Source organism: Protopterus annectens, chromosome 4.part1 (genome assembly GCF_019279795.1).
Source record: "Protopterus annectens isolate FY-2018-M chromosome 4.part1, PAN1.0, whole genome shotgun sequence".
NCBI lineage: Eukaryota > Metazoa > Chordata > Ceratodontiformes > Protopteridae > Protopterus > Protopterus annectens.
The window spans coordinates 1,002,816,916-1,002,837,122 of record NC_056734.1 but is presented as its reverse complement, the minus strand read 5'-3'; the positions used below and the strand labels follow the sequence as shown (position 1 = coordinate 1,002,837,122).

Below are 20,207 nucleotides of genomic sequence, written 5' to 3'. Positions count from 1 at the left end.
TTTGTAGAGTCTTTGACTTTTTAACTTTTCTTGCAACCAGCCTTCTCTACATCTGTTCTTTCTTTCCCTTTGCTCAGTTTCTCTGAACATTCTAAAGTCTTCCCTCCTATTTCCTGATCTCCTCCTTTGTCTCTTTTGCTCCTACAGTCCCACCATATACATACCTTTTCTTCCATTAGTGACCTCTTCTCTACTTTCACCCTTTGTACCACTGCCTGCAACTTCAGTCCTTGCTGCAATGCTCCACTCATATGGCTTCCACCATCACCTGGTCCTCTGCTTGTCCTGTACCATAACCCTTGGTCTTTGGCATGTTCACATATCCTTGTGTGTGTTACTTGAACTTCTGCCAGTTCGTCTAATATCATCCACAAATAATCCAAAGTCTTTTGGGAATATACAGCCATTCTGATCTATTTCTTAATTCTACTAACATTCTGAAAGCCATCCTTTTCTGAATATCACATAATTTTCCTTTGACATCTGATGATGATCTTTGTGTTTCACTGTTGCAGTCATTACATTTGGGTAATCTGTTTGCAGGTTGCCCTCAGACGGCCTGATTAACAAAGTCTTGGGTCCTGTGTTGGTTGCTGTCCTTTCTTCCATGACGTCAGGGGTATAAAACATGCAGCCGATGCCATTACATCAGTCTTTCTTGACGTGCGGTGCCTGAAGCAGAAGCAGTTCGCAAGTGCCGCTCAGCCAACTCCTGAAATTTTCATTTTCGAGTTCCAAAACCAAAGTCTTCAACTAAAAGCTAAGTACCCCGTTGGGGAAACATTTTCTTGCTCCCTCCTGATGTCAGTAGAAGTTAATAATTGCATTGCATGTGGAAAGCAAATACCTCATAAAGATTTTCATTCGTACTATATTCCTTGCCTAGGCCCTGACCACGACCAGTAGAAGTTAATTGCATTGCATGTGGAAAGCAAATACCTCATAAAGATTTTCATTCGTACTATATTCCTTGCCTAGGCCCTGACCACAACGTACCTTGTTGTCAGTTTTGTGCTTTATTTAATCAGCGCACTGTCCGTCGTCTGTTTATTTTTGCCTCTAAATATTTCTGTTCTCGGTTTAATTATCCAGAAATGTCGTCAGTTAGCTACCCGACTACTGAAATTCAAAAAAAACACAAAGATAAAGGCAGAGACAGGCCGCCAAGGTCCAAAACTGCTGACGACGCTTCTCCTAAGCCAGTCGCCAGTACTCGGGTGCTTTCACAGCCCCGGATACCTGCTACCTCTGATTCGCAGGCCTCTGCTGAGACCCATTCGGAGTCAGGTATGCCCCAAGATACTTCATCTATGGAACCCGTGGATGTCTCTACCTTGGATGGGTCCGGAGCCGCTTTGCAGGCAACGGCTTCTAAGGGTGTAATCAGGTCTATGGACTTGCATATTAAATCAGTGCCTCCTTCATTAATAAGGCCTAAATCTCGATCCATGTCTAAAAAACCAATGCCCAGGCCACATTCTCAGGCCTCTATGCCTAAACAAAAAAATGATAAAAATGGCTGAAGATCAGTTAACTCTAATCAGGGGTATTCAACGCCCACCCTCTTAAGAGGCCTAGGGCTGAGCTTGATTATGAATCTTTGGATCAAGATTCTGGTTTTTCTGACTCTTCTGATGACCTGGATTTGTCCTTACTTACTTATGAGGATTCTGATGCAGAGGACTCTATTCCCTCCTGAGGATTTTTCTTTTGGTGAAACCTTACATACTCTGAGGGAGCATTTTCATTGGGAAAGCCAGGAATTTTCTGATTCAAAAAAGAGGCTTAGGGATTTCCTTCTCCTACCTCAGCATAGGCCTTTTGCTATTCCTCCTGTACTAGACATTGTTGATGATGCTTTCTCAGAATCCAGTTTGGTCCTTGATTCCCTGCCTCCTGCTCTCAGTAAACCAGACAGATACTACAGGGTCCCTGAGTCCCATAAGTTCCTTTTCAAAAATCCAATTGCAGATCCAGAGACTAATTCACAGGGGCCCAAGGGCATTAAGGCTTCTACTTCTAAAAATCCTACCCCTTCTGATGGAGACTTCAGGGTGCTGGATAGATGGGGTAAAAAGGTTTATACTTAAGCAACCTTGGCAATTAAAGCTTTAAACTGCTATTTTCATATGTTGAAATATCAGCAACATGTTATTGGACTACTTAAACAGAAAATTATGTTGATTCCTGACTGTATGGAAAATAAAGACTTATAGGATTTAATGCATTCTGCTGAACAAGTTGGAAAACATACTTTACAATGTGGTTTTGATTCTTTAGAGGCCTCTTGCAGGGCTGCCGTTACTGGATCTGTGCTTAGAAGGTATGCTTGGCTTAAGGAGCAATCTTTGCCTGATCATGTTAAAGCTAAATTGTTGGATGCTCCTTTAAATCAGGACCACCTGTATGGCAACAAGGCTGAAGAAGTTCTTAAAAAGATAGAAGATAAAGCTAAATCTATGCAAACTGTTAAAGATTTTTTACAAGTTCAGCCACCTAGATTTAGTAGACACTGGCCTTCTAAGAATTGGTCCTTTCCAGCCCCTTCCAGGTCTTCTCAAGCGAAACCCAGACACAGCAAAAACCCCAGGTTTCAGTCCCAGGGGACACACAGAAGTAAGCAGTGGGGGGGGGGGCCTCCACTTCCAAATCTGGGAATAATAATACTACCCCCTATGGTAAACTGTCTTAATGACTTCCTTTTAAAATTTCCAAGCACTTATCAATTGACTGCCCCTTTGGGGGGAAAGATTGTTCTTCATGCAAAGAATTGGGAACTCATCTCCCAGGACAAATGGGTTTTAAATATAGTGTTCCAGGCTTACAGATTTCACTTCCACATGTTGCCAACACCAAGGGGTGGCCAAACCTACCCCCAAATCAGTGGGCAGAGGCCCAAAAACAAATACTTTCTCTCTTAAGCAAGGGGGCAATTCAGCTGGTACCAGAAGAGGAAAAGGGACAAGGTTTCTACTCAAGACTTTTCCTGGTAACCAGAAAAGACAATTCATGGCGTCCTATCCTGGACCTGTCTACTCTAAACGCCTTTCTGGAGATTCTAAAATTCAGGATGCTGACTCTTCAATTACTTCCTATGCTAGGCAAAGACGCCTGGTTGTGGCAACACTGTATCTAAAAGAAGCATTACCTGCACATCCCAATCAGGGAATTTTGCAGAAAATACCTACGCTTCAAAGCAGGCTACACACACTATCAGTTCTCTGCACTGCCCTCTGGCTTATCTACTGCGACCGGGGTATTCACAAAGTGCCTAGCTCCAGTGATTGCATTTTGCATGCAAAGAAGTATTCAAATATACCCATGTCTGGACGATTGTCTAATTCAAGCAGAAAGCCAGGAGATTCTAAAATTCAGGATGCTGACTCTTTAGTTACTTCCTATGCTAGGCAAAGACGCCTGGTTGGCAACACTGTATCTAAAAGAAGCATTACCTGCACATCCCAATCCGGGAATTTTGCAGAAAATACCTATGCTTCAAAGCAGGCTACACACACTATCAGTTCTCTGCACTGGCCTTTGGCTTATCTACTGCGCCCGGGGTATTCACAAAGTGCCTAGCTCCAGTGATTGCATTTTGCATGCAAAGAAGTATTCAAATATACCCATGTCTGGACGATTGTCTAATTCAAGCAGAAATCCAGGACATTCATTTGAATCATCTGTCATTTGTAAAAAGGGTTCTAACTTGTCTGGGGTACACCATAAACGAAAAGAAATCACAACTGATACCCAGTCAACAAATTACATTCCTGTGAGCAATCTTGAATACAACTTCCCAGATGGCTTACCTCACGCCAGAAAAGCAAACTCATTTGACAACCTACTTCAAACAAGTGGCTACAAAAACGCTGCTATCTGCAAGATAAATACTGCAAACCTTGGGGTTCATGGCCTCTCTAATTCCATATGCAAGACTGTATATGAGGAAACTACAGTGGTATCTAAAAAGCATATGGAGTCAACATTCTCACAGCCTAGAAACAATGATTCCTATCATACCTTGCCTACGCCTAGAGTTCCTTTGGTGGGCAGAGGCCTGCCACCAAAACAAGGGACTACCTTTCACACCACCCCCTGCCACCCAAACCCTAACAGATGCATCAGACTATGCATGGGGGGCACACCTGGCAGGGAAGTGCATTCAGGGCAAATGGAACCCAAGTCAAATGCACTTGCATATCAATCAGAAAGAAATGTTAGCTTTACAGAATGCTCTGACAGCCTTCAAGGACTACATTCTTCCAGGACAACTAATGGTAAAGACGGAGAGCACCACGGTTGTGTGGTACATAAACAAGCGGGGGGTATACATTCTTACCCCCTCTGCAGACTAGCCATGGCATTGTGGAACACAGCTTTGAGCTACCAAGTGCACCTACAAGCTCAATTCCTGCCAGGAAAGTTAAACACGCTGGCAGATGGACTAAGCAGAAACTTTATGGACCCACACGAGTGGAAACTGGAACCAAGGATTTTCAGCATGTTGACAAGCGAATGGGGGAGCCCATGTATAGACCTGTTTGCCTTCCCCCAGAACTACCAATTGGGCAATTTTGCACAAGGACTCCCCACAAACAAGCCTGGAAAGTGGATGCTGTGTCCTTCAGCTGGAAAAACCTAGCAGTCTATGCATTCCCCCAGCTGCCTCTGCCCTCCAAAGTACTACTAAAAACAGGACAAACCAAGGATGATTTTGATTGCTCTAGACTGGCCACGCCAGCACTGGTACCCCCTCCTGCGTAGTGTGTCATGGTTATCTTCATGGCACCTGCCTCAGACTCCTTCCCTGCTGTTTCAGTAGGAGAACCAGATTCTGCACCCTCAGCTTCCAGCACTGAACCTTGCAGCCTGGCTAATTACTTAAGCTCTAACTTACCATCCCTCAGCAAACCTGTGATGGATGTCATCTTAGAGGCAAGGAGGCCTAGTACTAGAAAGTCTTATGCTGAAAAATGGAAAAGATTCTGTGCCTGGAACCAATCTCAAGGGATGACAACAGCAGCGCCCAATTTACCTCAGATTTTACAATACTTAACTGAGATGCTTCACAAGGGCATGTCTTTTTTTCCTCCATTAAAATCCACGCCTCAGCCATTTCAACTCATTATAACACAGAACCTCCCCTCTTCTCTCACCCACTGCTCAAGCATTACCTCAGAGGGGCCAAAAATTTGAGACCACCCAGGGAGAGCTCCAACCTCAGCATGGGACCTTAACTTTGTATTGGAGAAACTCACTCTCCCTCCTTTCGAGCCAGCTGCTACTGCAGACTTAAAATTTATTTCTTGGAAAACAGCTTTTCATTTAGCAATCACTTCAGCTAGAGGGGTATCTGAATTACAGGCCCTTATGGCAGTGGAGCCTTTCATCATCTTTCATGCGGACAGGGTATCACTCAGGACCAATCCATCCTTCATGCCCAAGGTAGTATCCAGTGTGGCTCTAAATCAGTCCATTCATTTGCCAACCTTCTTTCCCAATCCACAGAACAAAGGGGAACAGATTCTGCATTCCTTGGATGTGCACAGACAACTTAGATTCTACTTGGACAGAACTAAACCTCAAAGAAAATCTGAACAACTGCTGGTAGCATTTGCTGCAGGGGCAGAGGGGAAGGCTATTTCAAAACAAACCATTTCTAAATGGATAAGCCATTGCATTAATTTCTGCTACAAGCACCATGGAAAACCTATCCCCCAGGGGATCAGATCTCACTCCACCAGGGCTGCATCTACTTCTACAGCTTTTCTCTGAGGCGTTCCTACCAGGGACATCCTAGAAGCTGCTACCTGGAGTTCTGTACATACTTTCACCAAGCATTACCATTTGCCAATTTTCTCTAAATCCAGAGCTGGCCTTGCTGCTGCAGTCTTGCAGGGCCTTATATCTGCTCCTAATGCTATCTATAACTCCTCCTCCTAACCATAGCTTTGGGAATCTACCCAAATGTAATGACTGCAACAGTGAAACACGAAGAACATAGTACAGTTGTGTACACTTACCATAAATGTAGATGTTCAAGTGGATTCACTGTTGCAGTCCTGGTTACCCTCCTTCCATCCACCTAACTTCTTTTGGCTATACCTCTACTTTCCTTTACTATGCTTAAAAGCCTTTTTGGTGTATTTGATTTTTTGTTGGAGGTATACCTTTGTGTTTTTATGTTTAATTGCTCCCCATTAGGGGGGCACCTGACATCTGGGGCAAGAAAAACTGATGTAATGGCATCGGCTGCATGTTTTATACCCTGACGACCTGACGTCATGGAAGAAGTGACAGCAGCTGACACAGGACCCAAGATTTTATTGATCAGGCCGACTGAAGGCAACCTGCAAGCAGATTACCCAAATGTAATGACTGCAACAGTGAATACACTTGAACACCTACATTTATGGTAAGAGTACACAACTGTACTTTTGTTTCCCTTGTCCCATGTGACCTATCATTGCTCTCATGTAAAGCTTCTTTAAAGTCTCCAAATTAAATGCAGCTGCCCTCCTATCAAATAGGTCTAGCAAAGAATTCATGTTGACACACCTAAGGTAATTTCAGTAATGCATAAACCTCCAACACCACTTCACTGAAAACCATATTCAGAAAAACTAAAGCAAAACTGTGTTTGTGTATGTTTCTGTGTTAACATTTGTATATCCCCAGCCTTTACATTTCTTTACCCATTTGATCACCTTCTCCTTTTTCCTAAGGGACCCAGCGTTGATGATGTCCGAACCCGTGGACATCCCTTTTTGTGACATTGATACTACTCTCCTGTCTTAACCCCAAGAAACATCTGTGTCGCTTCCTGCAGTACTAAATGGATTGCCCAGTGTCACCCCCAATCCAGCCTATACTCTTACAACCCAGCAGCCAACATCTTTTCCTGGCCAAGTAACTGTAGTCTGTCAGTCCCTTATTCCTATTCTTCCCCATTAATTACTGTATCCATCATTTCTCATACTTTATACTTCTGTATTCCTTGTACATACCCTTAATTAAATCAACCTATCAGTAGTACCCTTCTCTACCCCGTAATATTTTTTTCTTAAGCTAAACTCTTCCTCGTTTACCCCAGCCTTCTTTCAAAAAACCCACATACACCCAGTCACGTCTGTTGCCTCTTCAGTCCTAGCACATGATCCTACCCTCACTTTCCCTCCAAGGTGTATTACCATTGTTGGTAGAGGTATCCCCCTTCTTTGATAAAAAGTCATCCTGTGAGCAAGCAGACTTTTCTGTCATGTAACTTAGATCCCTGATTATCCAAAGCCTCTACACGTAGGACCTTTTAGGGTCTAGTATACCAAACCAGAAACATCACTAGCTTTTTGCCTTAAACTATTTCCATGTCAAGACATATTTGTGCCTTTGTTGATATAATCCTGATAATACCTGCCCAGCATTTCTTATCACTGGATTTTACTGTGTTCTCTCTGAATATTTTGTGTCTGGAGTTTCCTCTCCTCAGACATCTCAGGAAAAAGAATGGATAGAATTTTCTCAAGGCTTGTTTTCCCAAGGCCCGTTTAAGGTTGTTTGGTTCTCAAGCCACCATCTTTTATTCCATCTGCCACTCAGAAGAGACAACTTGAGTCATACTCCGAGGAAGAGGAAGCAGATGGGATGAACATTCTCTTGCCTACTTATCCCCTAATTCTGCTGTAGAGGAAATTTACTTTGGGGAGGCCATATCTAAGATGATGCAACATTTTGATGAGAATCTCAACAAATCTCTTGTGTACAAATATGTTGTAATTTACTAGAGGTGGGCACAATTATGACCTGTTCCTCCTATTTTGGAGGCCTTTCTGGATGCCTTTCTATCTACTTTCACGGCTCCTGGTTTCAGTCTCCTGCACCTAAAAGACCTGATAGGTTCTATCAAGTGCCTGAGAACTTAGTTTCTTTATAAAAATTCTTTGGAAGATTCTCTGCTTGTCACGTTCCTTCTAACAAGCTATCTAAACTTTTACATGCTGTTAATTCCCTTCCCTAAGACGAAGATAGCAGGGCAATAGACAGTTATGGAAACAAGGTATACACATCCTCCACTCTGGTTTCTAGATTCATTTGACACAGTATTTGTCGTCTGTTCTGGCTAATTTGAATAAAACTTGTGTCTTTAGAATCACCTTATATTAAGCTGCAGGATAAATCTATGGTGGTTTAGGCTTCTTGGGTAACTAGACTTAGCATAAAGTGCAGTTATGATACAGTGGAAGCTTCTTACAGAGCAGCTGCTGCTGTGTCTGTCATTAGCTTCATTCACAGTCATTAAATGAGGACATTAAAGCTAAGATCCTGGATTATTTGGCCATGAAGTGGACAACTTGTTTAAAGCATTGCAAGAACAAGGTAAAGTTATAATGGATTGTAGACTTCCTCTCTTCTCTCTCAAGATATCAGAGAAACTACCAGGCCAAGCATACCTCCTTCTCTAACAGGGCTCTTGGTCACCAAAGAAGGGCAAGAAAATGCCTAGAAAGAGATTTCAGGGTTTACTTTCTAAGCATAAGCAAATTTAAAAAAAGTTCTTTGGACTTTTTGAGAAGACTTACTCAGGAACATTATAAAGAAAACATTAGTTTTCTTATAATAGATGTAGTTGACCTCCTCTCCAGTATACTTCACGACACAGGGTTAGCCTTGTTTAATACTACCCTGTTAGAATTTGAGTTTGGACAGCAAGCAAATTAGGCATTTAACTGAATTGATGGAACACGTTTTACACGATAACTTTATTTATTTTGAAGGTAAATACTATAATTCAGTCAAAGGTGAGGTAGTGGGGGTGACTTGCTCCCCAATGTATGCCATCCTTGTAATGTTAAGCTGGGAGAAAAAATGTGTTGGACTCCAACTGTAAGACTTGCTGGAATCCTTACTTATGAGTCTTGGATGATATTGTCATTTTTGACAAACATCTGTGAGTAAAATTTAAGCTTTGTTTTAAATTGTATATCTAGTAGTACCTCTTTTCTCAAATTCACAAATACATGCAACAAACTAGGTGAGCTACTTAGATGTTACTGTCCACAAAACTGAGAAGAAGTTTGCCTTAACTGTTTTATCGTAAACCAACTTTCTCCATTGCTCATTTGCACTACAAAAGTTGTCATACTTAGACCTGTAAGAGAACTTTAAAGGAAAGCTTGTAAGAATAGCCAGAATGTGTTCTACACTCGAACATTTTGAGACAGAAAAAAACTTAATATGTTTCTTGAATGGAGGATATTGTCATTACTATAAATAAAGATATAGCTTTACAGTGGGGTAAAAAATTATATCCCTTTATTGGGTAAAGAAGAAGAAGAAAAAGGTGATTGCCAAGATACAGGTGAAAATATGAGGGCAGTTGACATTAATAACGGTAATAAAAAAGACCTCACAAGAGCCCTGATTTTACATTGCAGAAGTAACACAGGAAGAATAGAACAGATTGTAAATAAAACTGCTGCATTTTTAAAAGTAATGACGAAGTGCTTATGGTAGTTGGGAATCAACCTAATTTTGTACACAAGGTAGGTAAAAACTTGAAAGGAATACTCCAGAAGAATACGATGGATAGGTTAGACTTTGAAAAGAAAGGGATTTGTAAATATGTGGCTTGTAAGCAGTGTCCCTACATTTTAGAGCAAGACCATATAGAAATATATAACTACTGTTCATTAAAAAATACCTTTTAATGAATGGAAATTGTTTGACACCAGGTGTGATGTATGTCGCTGATTGCTCAAAATTTGCATTTTTTTACACAGGTAAAATTGAAAGAACCCTATATAAAAGGCTATATGAGCACTGTTATGAAATTTTTAGGAATAACGCCAACAGTGCCCTTTACAAACATGCCCTGGTTTTCATGGAATTCAAAAAAATTTATTTTGGAATTTTTAAATAATTGGACATAATGAAAGAGGTGGCAACTGGGAAACCCGCATTGAATATAGGGAGCTGATATGGCAACTTAGACTTAATGCTTTATCCCCACCAGGTCTAAATTAATATTATTTCTATTAACTTTCTTCTAAAGTTAAGATCAGGCAAGTTGTGAAAAACTTGCATATTAACAGTTTTTATCAGTTAAACACTGTTATCAACCAGTTTTATTTATTTAGTTATTTACTTATTTTATATTATCAGTGTTTACTAGTTAACATAGTTGCATTTTATTATTTATACGTATAAAGTAGGATCATTTTTTTAGGTAATTTTACTAATACAAATTGAAGTGGAGCATAATTCCATATGAATCAATTTATTTTAATATATGTTTAATATACACCACAGATGAATGTATTACCTGTATATTTATTCAAACTGTTCAACTAATAGGATTTTATTTTGTAAAGTTTTTTTAAGTGTGTTGATAGTTTAAATTTGTAACTGAGTAGTATCACATGACTTGTGACTAAATTTTAAATATGGCTCTTGTCTTTGTTTTAACTAGTTCTGATAAAGTCCTAAAATAAAAAGACAAAAGTACTTTCCAACTTTAAGGAATAAAGAGTATAAATGAGAGAATAAAACATATAAATATATATTTATATGTATAATTTGAAATATTGTACAGGATTACTAAGTATTCGAAAGTAATCCATGCAGGGTAGGCAGTCTGTTTCTAGTCGAAAATCCTTTATTAAGCACACAGACAAGCGATCCAAGTAAAACAAAAATAATAGAGCAATAGTTTCCTCACAAGCTTTCTAACTATATATATATATATATATATATATATATATATATATATATATATATATATACACTTTTTATCAGGCAAGGGAGTGGTTTATTGTGCTGTAAAACAAAGTATTATTGGTGTACATGTTAAATTCACATCCCTTCCCCCATTAGTGTGACATTCGAGCTGGTCCTGTCCTACTTATATATTTCCAGCCGTGTACTGTATTGTCTTGGATAAAATCAAAGATTTAATAATCTACTTAATAATCTGGTGTAATAAGAGGTACCACATTACATCTTTATTAATTTTAAAGTACATAATGGTTATATTATTATGACAACTACTAGGAACTACTAAATAGCTCGCTTGGATTATTTTAGAATACTTAGTAATTCTGTACAATATTTCAGATTATATACATTTATTATTTATTTATTTATTTTTTTTACTTAGGACGAGTTTAGGTTCGCTACTTCTACTACCATTATCGGATCTGATTAATATACAGTGACTGACTAGATATATATGGATTGGAAATCTTCCACACAGAGAAGTTTCTTACACTGTTTTGTTTGAGGACCCACTATACTTGCTCAGTGGGTTGTTTGAGACTTTGTGGATACCACAGAGATTGCTTGTTTTTTTTTAATCCCAATAAAACAAAGCTAATGCTGCTCACCCCAAAATCTTTAAACAAAACCAGTCGTTTTTTGTTACATCTACAAATAATACTAAAATTGAGGTAGTGCACATGCTAAATTACTGGCCATTGTAATAAATGACAATCTTAAATTTGATCAACATATTCTTCAAACAATTAAAAAGACCCACCAGGAGCTTGGCTCCCTTTACAGTGCAAAAGAGTACCTTACAGACCCAGCAAGAAAAACGTTAGCCTCATCCTAGTTGCTTCAAATCCTCTTATATGCCTCACCTTTCCTTACATAACTAAGGTCTACACTAAAATCCAAACTACCCTCCTGTTATAACAAAGTAGCTACATTTACTACCAACACTGTACACTGAACTCACCACAGCCAAGCCTTAAAACAGTTAAACTGGCTAGCATACCTCTCAACCTCTTGGTGCAAGAAATTAGGACAAAGCCTAAAGTAATGGGGGGGGGGGGCTAAGACCTAAAACTAGGGACAGATTTTAAATACCGCTCTTATGAACTTAAAAAGTTGCTAGAATACCCGGATTTATATTAGCATGCATTTACTGAAGGTTATGCAGTCTGAAACTGAAATGTATGCAGTTTAGTAACTTTAAGCCTCAGTGATTTGCCAGAAAACTGCAAATTTTATGAGGAAAAGACCAAAAAATGAGGTGAAAATCTGGACAGTTGAAGGGTATGCTTGCTAGAGCTTAAAAACTACCTAGCATACTCTCCAATTGTTATGGCATACAAACAGATACATTTACATTATCCTGAACAGTGCCCTGCATTAAAAATATATTCTTGCCTTCATCCCCTCAAGAGACCTACATTCTGGTGACAAATTTGTATTAAGCATTAATAAAGCAAATAATTCATTAGTGGACTAACTATATTCCTTTTAAATCTTCAAACTCTGGAACTTCATCCCACACAAGTAAAAATGACTAACAAACTCCAAAGCTAGAATATCCAGCTCAGACTGTACCTTACACAGTCCTGGTCATGCTAGTGTTCATCACCATGTTGAGACCTCTAGTGAAAACATACATTTCTTATTACTTATCTCTATTTTGCCCTCCTGCACTTAAATCAGTATACTCCTCTTAAACATCACTTCTCATCTTGCTCTTTTTATAACTGCACCCATCCACTGCTCTACCGCTCTCATGCATCCCCAGTATACCTAAGTTATAAATCTTCTAGATACACCCATCTAGAACAGGCAACCTAGATAAAAATAATCCTATACTCTATCTCACTCAAATGTTATTACCACTGTCCTCATGTACAATACTAATATCTCCCCTCCTACGTAATTTTATAACTTTATATATTTCTTGAACTCTTTGCAAACCTGTAGAATACAAAAATCTTCCCTCCTACAAGATGTTATAACTAACTTCAGTAAATCTCTTGAACTCTTTACAAACCTTTCTGTACTGCAATGTTAAGAACAATATACTTATTTCGCTTCTGCAGTATAAATCCTGCGAAAAATTAGTTACCCAAACTTACTTTACTGTACGTACCTGTATTGTAACATTTTTTTTCTGAGAAATTAAGTGTTTTTCTGAAAACTGAAATTCACTTGTTAATGTAAATATACTCTGAAGCTTTTCTCCCTGGGCCTGTGCTTAAAATGGGCCCTGCTCAGTTGGGCTTTCCCAGTCAGAGACCGTTAATTAATAAATAAATATCGCTGTTTACCTGAAGTACTATTCTGCAATAGCTTTGCATACTTGCTACTTTTCTTTACAAGTACTTTACTCACATCATGTTTTAATGTCCAAGCTGTTGCTGAAATGGGCACAAAATGTTTCAGTCCACTACCTCACTTAACAAATATGCATTCATGCATAGATATACACACACACGCAAACACACACACATGTAAAATACACACATACATACACGTATGTATTTACTGAATAAATATACTCAATAAATAAATAAGCAAGCAAACTTTGCTTATCAGGATTGACCAGTCCTGAGGTCATGTTCTGAAGGGATTTAATGTACAGCTGCTGTGTTATGGCAGATGGTGGTCATTATGTATTCAAAAGAATGCATTAAAATCTCCAAATTCATGCCCTGACCTAGTTCATCATAGGCCCAAAAGTTAAGTATTTGAGGAAATAAAATGGCTGTGTGCTGTTTTGTAGAACACTTTAATTTGATGGTTTGTTGATAGTATATTTAGTGCTCAAACCATCTGCTTCTAATGCTTATTGACAAGGCAAGTGCTGTTTAAAGGTATTTTTAGGATATATTTACTTCAGTGCTTATTGATGAAAGCCTACCCCATACAGTAGTGCTATATGCATATTTTTTGCCTGCCTTTCAGGGGTCTATTTCATATTTTGAATTGTTAACCAGCTTCCAAATGCTGCTTTCTCCTTGCAGGAAAAGTAGCTGTAAATTTAAGATTTGTACACCAGACTCGTGCTGCTATCCCTCTGTGTTATTTCACTTTTCCATACTGTAGTTCTATTAAAGTTATTACACAGGGTGCCTGTAATTGGAGTTGTCAGCCTGGATACAGATGTGTGCTTTGCCGGTATATTTCTATCCTTTTAATGTATTTTGTGTGTTGTAAGTGGAACATTTGCCTTCCGATTTGATACCTTGGGCTTACATGGTGTATGTTCATACCAGTTTTGTTTTTTTTCAAACATTTTGCAATTCAGCAGTTTGTAAATGTACAGTTGGTATATTTATGAAAGTACATTAGTTATAGTTGATGTAATGATCTTGAACAGAACGAATAATGTGTTTTTCATGTTGTTTTAGAATAAAAATGGAGATGGCGCTAAAGAGCTAGAAAGTATTGAATCTGACAGGATGAAAGTCCTTCAGATGGACGTGAGAAATGAAGAAGAGGTTGCACAGGCTGTGGAATATGTCAAAAGAAATCTCCAGGACCCTGAGAAAAGTAAGCTGAATAATACTTGCTGTTTTCACTCGTGTGTGTACATATAGATGCTCACTTCACACATCATAACCAAAGCTTTCTTAGAGGTGTGCCATTTTGCTTGCTTTTCAAGGTTTGTTCAGCAGTATATGAAAATGCATGAGCCAGATGTGTCCCACTGCACTTTAGGAGAGCAGCAGGTTCTATTTTAAGCATCTTTTTTTCTCATCTGTTCACTTGCAGCTTGGCTTGATAGCGTTTATCTTGCAAATGGGGCAAACAGTTTTTTCATCAAAATTTGTTACTGATCTCTCGAGTTTTGAGATAGATAACTGAAAGCTTCTTCATTTAGGTGTATTAACTGGAAACTTAATCTCTTCACTTAGAATTTTAACTATCTTGAGTGTTAGATTAAAGTGGTATGTGGAGAGGCTGAAAGAACAACTTGACTTTTCAAGAAATGCAAAATGCAGTTGTTTGGCCATCCCAGCCACACTGACAGCTTCATGTAGCTGTTCACATAGTTTCCAGACAAATCTGCAACAAAAGTACAGTCATTGCTTTAAGAACAAGATACTTCAGAAAAGTTGTCATTAAGAAGAAGCTGTAGTAAAGGACTCCCATAAAACAGATGCGACTGTAAAAGTCTCAAATTACATAACTGTAGTCTTCAGTTTACCCTCTCTCTGTGAAGAAAAACATTCATTTTGCAGAGTCAATAATCGGTATACCCTCATTCCTTTTTCTAGAAGGCTAAGGGTGGAAGCCACCTTCTTAGTTAGACAGATGTTTTTTAAGCCAACCACTGGACACTGAATTCCCTGGGTTTTATTGTTATTTTATTCCACTGTTTTCAGGCAAAGCATTTTTTCATGCAACATGGTTTGTAGAGTTAATTCCCTCAAAATTAGTATCTATAAAACAGATTATCCAAAAGGTGCCATGCTTATGATCAGTAGTTATGAGCTCAAAACAGACAGTTCAAATACCTTGCCAGGGCTATCTGAAATGGCAAGCATTTGGCCTGCAAGGGTAATCAGTAACCAGTCTTCTAATTATTTTTGATGCTAACAAAAAAAAATCATCTTATGTCCTTAAATGCCACTGTGTGGTATTTGAAGCATCACTTGAAGACTTCTAGTTTTAGGAATTCATCCATCCTCATGGTTGACATAAATGTTTTTGAACAGTCTTGTTTGCTTCATAAGTAATCTTAATGTTGACTCATTCTATGATGGATGCCAAGCAGAAAGCATCAGAAATAATATCTGGTCTGCTTTGCTCATCAGCCCAGAGAATTTGTTGTATTTTCATCCAGAGTAAATCAATGTCTTATTGTGGTATAGGAGGATCCCATTGCACTGCTCTTGATGGTTCCATGACAGTAGAATGAATAGTTTATTAATGTAGCTGCCATTGCGTGCCAGCATTTTTCCATTAGTAGTAGCCAAGACCCATCCCACATGCTTCTCATTGCCAAGCTGAAAGGTAGCTTTTAGGGGAGTGGTAACTAGTGTGAGAGAGCTTTGTGGGTCACGCCATGCAGTGTCATTCACATGGCAGACAAGTGATGCCATTGTTCTCTGGTCAACTATGAGTCTGTTCCTCCTGACTTAATGATGTCGCACCGTGTCATACCAGTACAGTGTTGCAGCTGTCAGAAAATAAACACAGTTCTTAAAATTTCCACAATTGTCCCACCAGTTGACAGACATCCTCAGCTATCCATCAGGACATCAGGGGTGTAAGAAGGTATGTCAGTCAGTAGCCTATTCAGTTCTTTCTTGCCATGTACTCCAGTACACAAGACTCTATTCCTTAACATTGTCAGTCAGCTTGATTCATCCTTTTTGTTTAGCTGATTGTATTTTGGTCGTGTTCAAAAAATGCTAATAATTGTCTTTCAGGTGGGAAACAAATCACGGAAAATATAAAAAAACAACACCGATGGAGAGACTCAGACAGATACAGGAAAAAACAACATTTAACTAATTTCACATCTTGCCTTATGAGGGGATATACATATGAGAGTTTCATACCTTGCAGAAAATGGAGACAGTGTCTGTAGACTAGACTTTCTATTGCTTGCAACAAAGTGCAGCCAAAGATGAAGGAATTCTGATTTATATGCTGGTAAATCTTTTTGAAGTCTTTTTTTTTTGTTTGTTTTGCAAAACCTCTCACCACAAGGAGTGCTATACCTTGATGCTCACTGACCTAGTGGAATTGCATTTTTGGCCTACATTATCAACTTTTTCAGAGATAATTCTTTCCAGCTGTGGATCTTGTATTGTTTTACTGATTCAAACAATTGATACCCAGTTAGAAGTAAATCATGTTCCCTTTCAGTCTTGACCGTACACAGCCTTGAATGAAGTACCCCTTTACTAGTACTGCCATACCTCACAAATACCACAGCCCCATTGTAGCCAATGAATACTTCACCTCTTTATAGAATGCCTTCTGTCCCATGGGAATGCCTTCTGTCCCATGTCAGACCTTTTCTTTTACGGTAGGAAGGCATTTCTGTAGGGCTCTTGGAATTCTGTATGAGCATTCCACTGATTTTGTACTTGTAGTACTTTTTAGAACAGGCCAAACTATCAATCAGAACAGAAGGGCGTTTTGGGTTATAACCAAATTCAGGCTGATGTGAACTCTACCCTTAGACATTCTGTATAACATTTTTGCTGTCAGACCTTAATTGAATGTGATTCCCCACACATCCGCTGCTAGCTTTTACTTTTAGCATTATTTATGTTATTGGCTGACTGTCTCAATGGTCCCGTTTGCTTTAAGGACTGTGTGCATCCATGTTAAAATTCCCTGCTTTCATATTTACATAATTAGTGAATTCTTGTTCAATGTCACTGAACAACCTTTGTGGTACACCATGTTTTCTTACCTAGCATTGAATACATTTCTTTACAACTTATAATGGTCCCTCTGTGTGGATGATGTTTTCTGTACTGAAAACTCCTAAATTAATTGATGACATCTAAGTATCAGTTGCCAGATTCAAGCCCATGCGAGTCCACTGCAACAAGGTATATCAGCTTTTGACTGAGGTTAGAGGATTGCCAATAATGAGCCTAGATTTAGGTCTGCTGTACTTTTTACAACCTCACAACTGCCAGCAATCTGCTTCAAGACAGAAAGATATTCAGAGTCCATTTCCTGATGTACAAAACAGTTTCTGTAGTCTGTCCACAGAAGCATGTCCAAACTTAAGGTGCAGTTCCATAGCAACTTTTTTCTTTCTGGTCATGATTCAGTAAGGAACTCCTTAAGGTCTTTGTATAGAATGCCGACACCATGAATTTAACAGCACTGCTTTGTCATTTTCAATTTCCAGGATTGTTTCTGCACCTGTTAAAAGCATCTTATTCGGCAACTAAGGTATCGTGGTTGGATCTACTTCTGTTTCACTATCAAATTTAACTTGTACAATTTTTACTGGTATTTTTAGTCTTTTAGTGGAACACAGTACTTTTCCACCTCCAACCCTGAAAGTTTTACCATTGTATATGTCAATTTTTAATATCTTTTCCGTCTCACTATGGTTTACTGATGTCATGTTAATGGTTGTTAATGTTGCAGTACTGAATTTTGGGACTTTCTGTTGTTCAAAAGCCCAGGACTGGCTGAACTACCAGTCTTTCACCATCCACCAGTTGACAGACATCTTCAGCTATCCATCAGGACGTCAGGGGTGTAAGAGGTATGTCAGTCAGTAGCATATTCAGTTCTTTCTTGCCATGTACTCCAGTACACAAGATTCCATTCCTTAGCATTGTCAGTCAGCTTGATTCATCAGAGCTTTACATATAAATATCCATTGGGGAACTTCTTTTCTGTTTAGCTGATTGTATTTTGGTCATGTTCAAAAATGCTAATAATTGTCTTTCAGGTGGGAAACAAATCATAGGAAATTAAAAAAAAAAACACCGATGGAAAGACTCAGACAGATACAGGGGAAAAAAAACAACATTTAACTAATTTCACTATGTTTTCCTAACTGTCTGAAGCTTTACTGTTCCCTACTTGCTTCCTAGAGCAAGGCAAGATTAAATTGAGTGTATGTTGTCAGGTCTAACTAAGTGCTGAGTGTCACTATCACAGCTCTTACTAGTATCTAAATACAATTTCAGTGCATTTCTGATCACCTGTCTCTGTGGTTCCCACACTACCCCCCCTCACTAGATACTGAGCCAGGATTTAGCACTGATGTTTCAAAATACACACACAGAACTTTAGCTAAAGGCTTAATATAGCATTTGGAAGCTATTAAACAACACTTTTACTCTTCCTACAGGAAGGCTTTTCACAGATGTTGCATCTATGGCTGCATTCAGACCTGTGAGATAGAATCTTTATGGGCTAAACCAAGTTATTTAATTTCAGGCTATTTTTCTTAAGATTAGCAGGGCTCAGCATAACCCCATCCCTTCTAGTATCCTCTGTTAAAATATCTACACTTCAGCAGTTACAACAGTGTACAGCCTGACATACATGTATTTATTTTTTGTCTAGCAGGACCCACTGTTGATACTTTTAACACAATCAGCTTTACAAATACATTTTAATACAAACATATATACAAATCGGTTTGATATTCAAATGACATATAATTCTTTACAAAACTCCAGTTTGCTATGCTGGCATATGTTACATATGCGCCGCCCTACTCTGTCTGGCGCAGCTAGCACTATTTCACATCATCACAATGTGCAACTATATTTATGCATTTTCCACACTTATGGCCTTCTCATTTGATCCTTCATCTTGTATTCTTTCTTTTTTGTTTTGACACATTCAGTTGCTGCCTGATTTTCATCTACTTCTAGTTTGATTTCCATTCCTGCTTGACCCTGACATGCTTCTGATAAACTAAGCAGAAAAATCATCTTAGACTTGTTCTCATCATGTTTTAAAACTTTCACTATATTTGGATCTTGTGAGGTCAGCAGTTATGTATGTAGTCCTACAATTGCAGATCTATACATGTAATCAATTTTGAGGAAACCCGTACAGAACAGGAAATATATAATGTTGGTTTATACTGAATTTTTTTTATAAATCATTTGATAAGCATGAAGCATTTTTCTTGTTTTCCTGTTCAACTGATCCAGTACATTTTGGGGCCAGTCAGTCACCCCAAAAATGTAAGTTAGAACAGGAAGAACAAATTATTTTATAGCTTGGACTTTGTTCATAGGTGTGTACTAGGCTAATGGCTCTGGAGCCTTTAAAATCCTAGCCCATAGGATTACCCTGGCATTGTGTCACCCAACCTTAATTCCCAGTGCCTCTGTCGAGTAGAGCCATTGGAGTGATCCCCGGGGTGAATTTTCTATTTCCCATCTACTCATCAAGATCCCTCTTGAAGAGGGCCAGTGAGGTGCTCTGCTTGACATGTATGGGAAGTCTGTTCCATAGCATGGGCAGTCTCTGGGTTATAAACATGTCCCTCCAGCATGTTCTGTTGATTGTGGTAATGAGGTTGAGGTCTCTGGAGCATGTGGTGCAGCGGGAATGGGATTTCTTTAGATGTAACATTTCTAACCGAGCTGTGTCAGACGACTTTGTAAGTCAAGCAGAGATCGCCTCTAAGTAGGTGATATGAGACCGAGAATAGTTGGAGTTTTTTGTGTCTGTCCATATAGGACAAGTGTTTAAGGCCTAGGATCCTCTTTGTGAGGTACTTTTGCAGCCTCTCCAGTTGTTGCAGGTGTCTAGTGAGGTACATGCCAAATTGGAGCATTGTACTCGATGATTGGCCTAATGAGGGAAGAGTAGAAGGAGACCGTGACCTCTTTCTTCCTGGATGCAAAACCCTTAGTAATAAGATGTGCCACATAGAAGAACTTTCTGACCACAGTGGCAACGTGATGGTCAAAAGAGAGGTTGCTGTCAACCTGTGTTCCTTATAATGC

At 39.0% G+C, this 20,207-nt stretch overlaps 1 protein-coding gene across 1 annotated transcript in view; it reads left to right on the top strand.

Annotated features, from left to right (window-relative positions):
• Positions 1–20,207, top strand: part of BDH1 (3-hydroxybutyrate dehydrogenase 1) — a 985,124-nt gene that overhangs the window by 402,155 nt on the left and 562,762 nt on the right. The window contains exon 3 of the mRNA XM_044070714.1: positions 14,151–14,292. Coding sequence (XP_043926649.1) covers positions 14,151–14,292 — 142 coding nt within the window. The remainder of the gene's footprint in view (positions 1–14,150; positions 14,293–20,207) is intronic.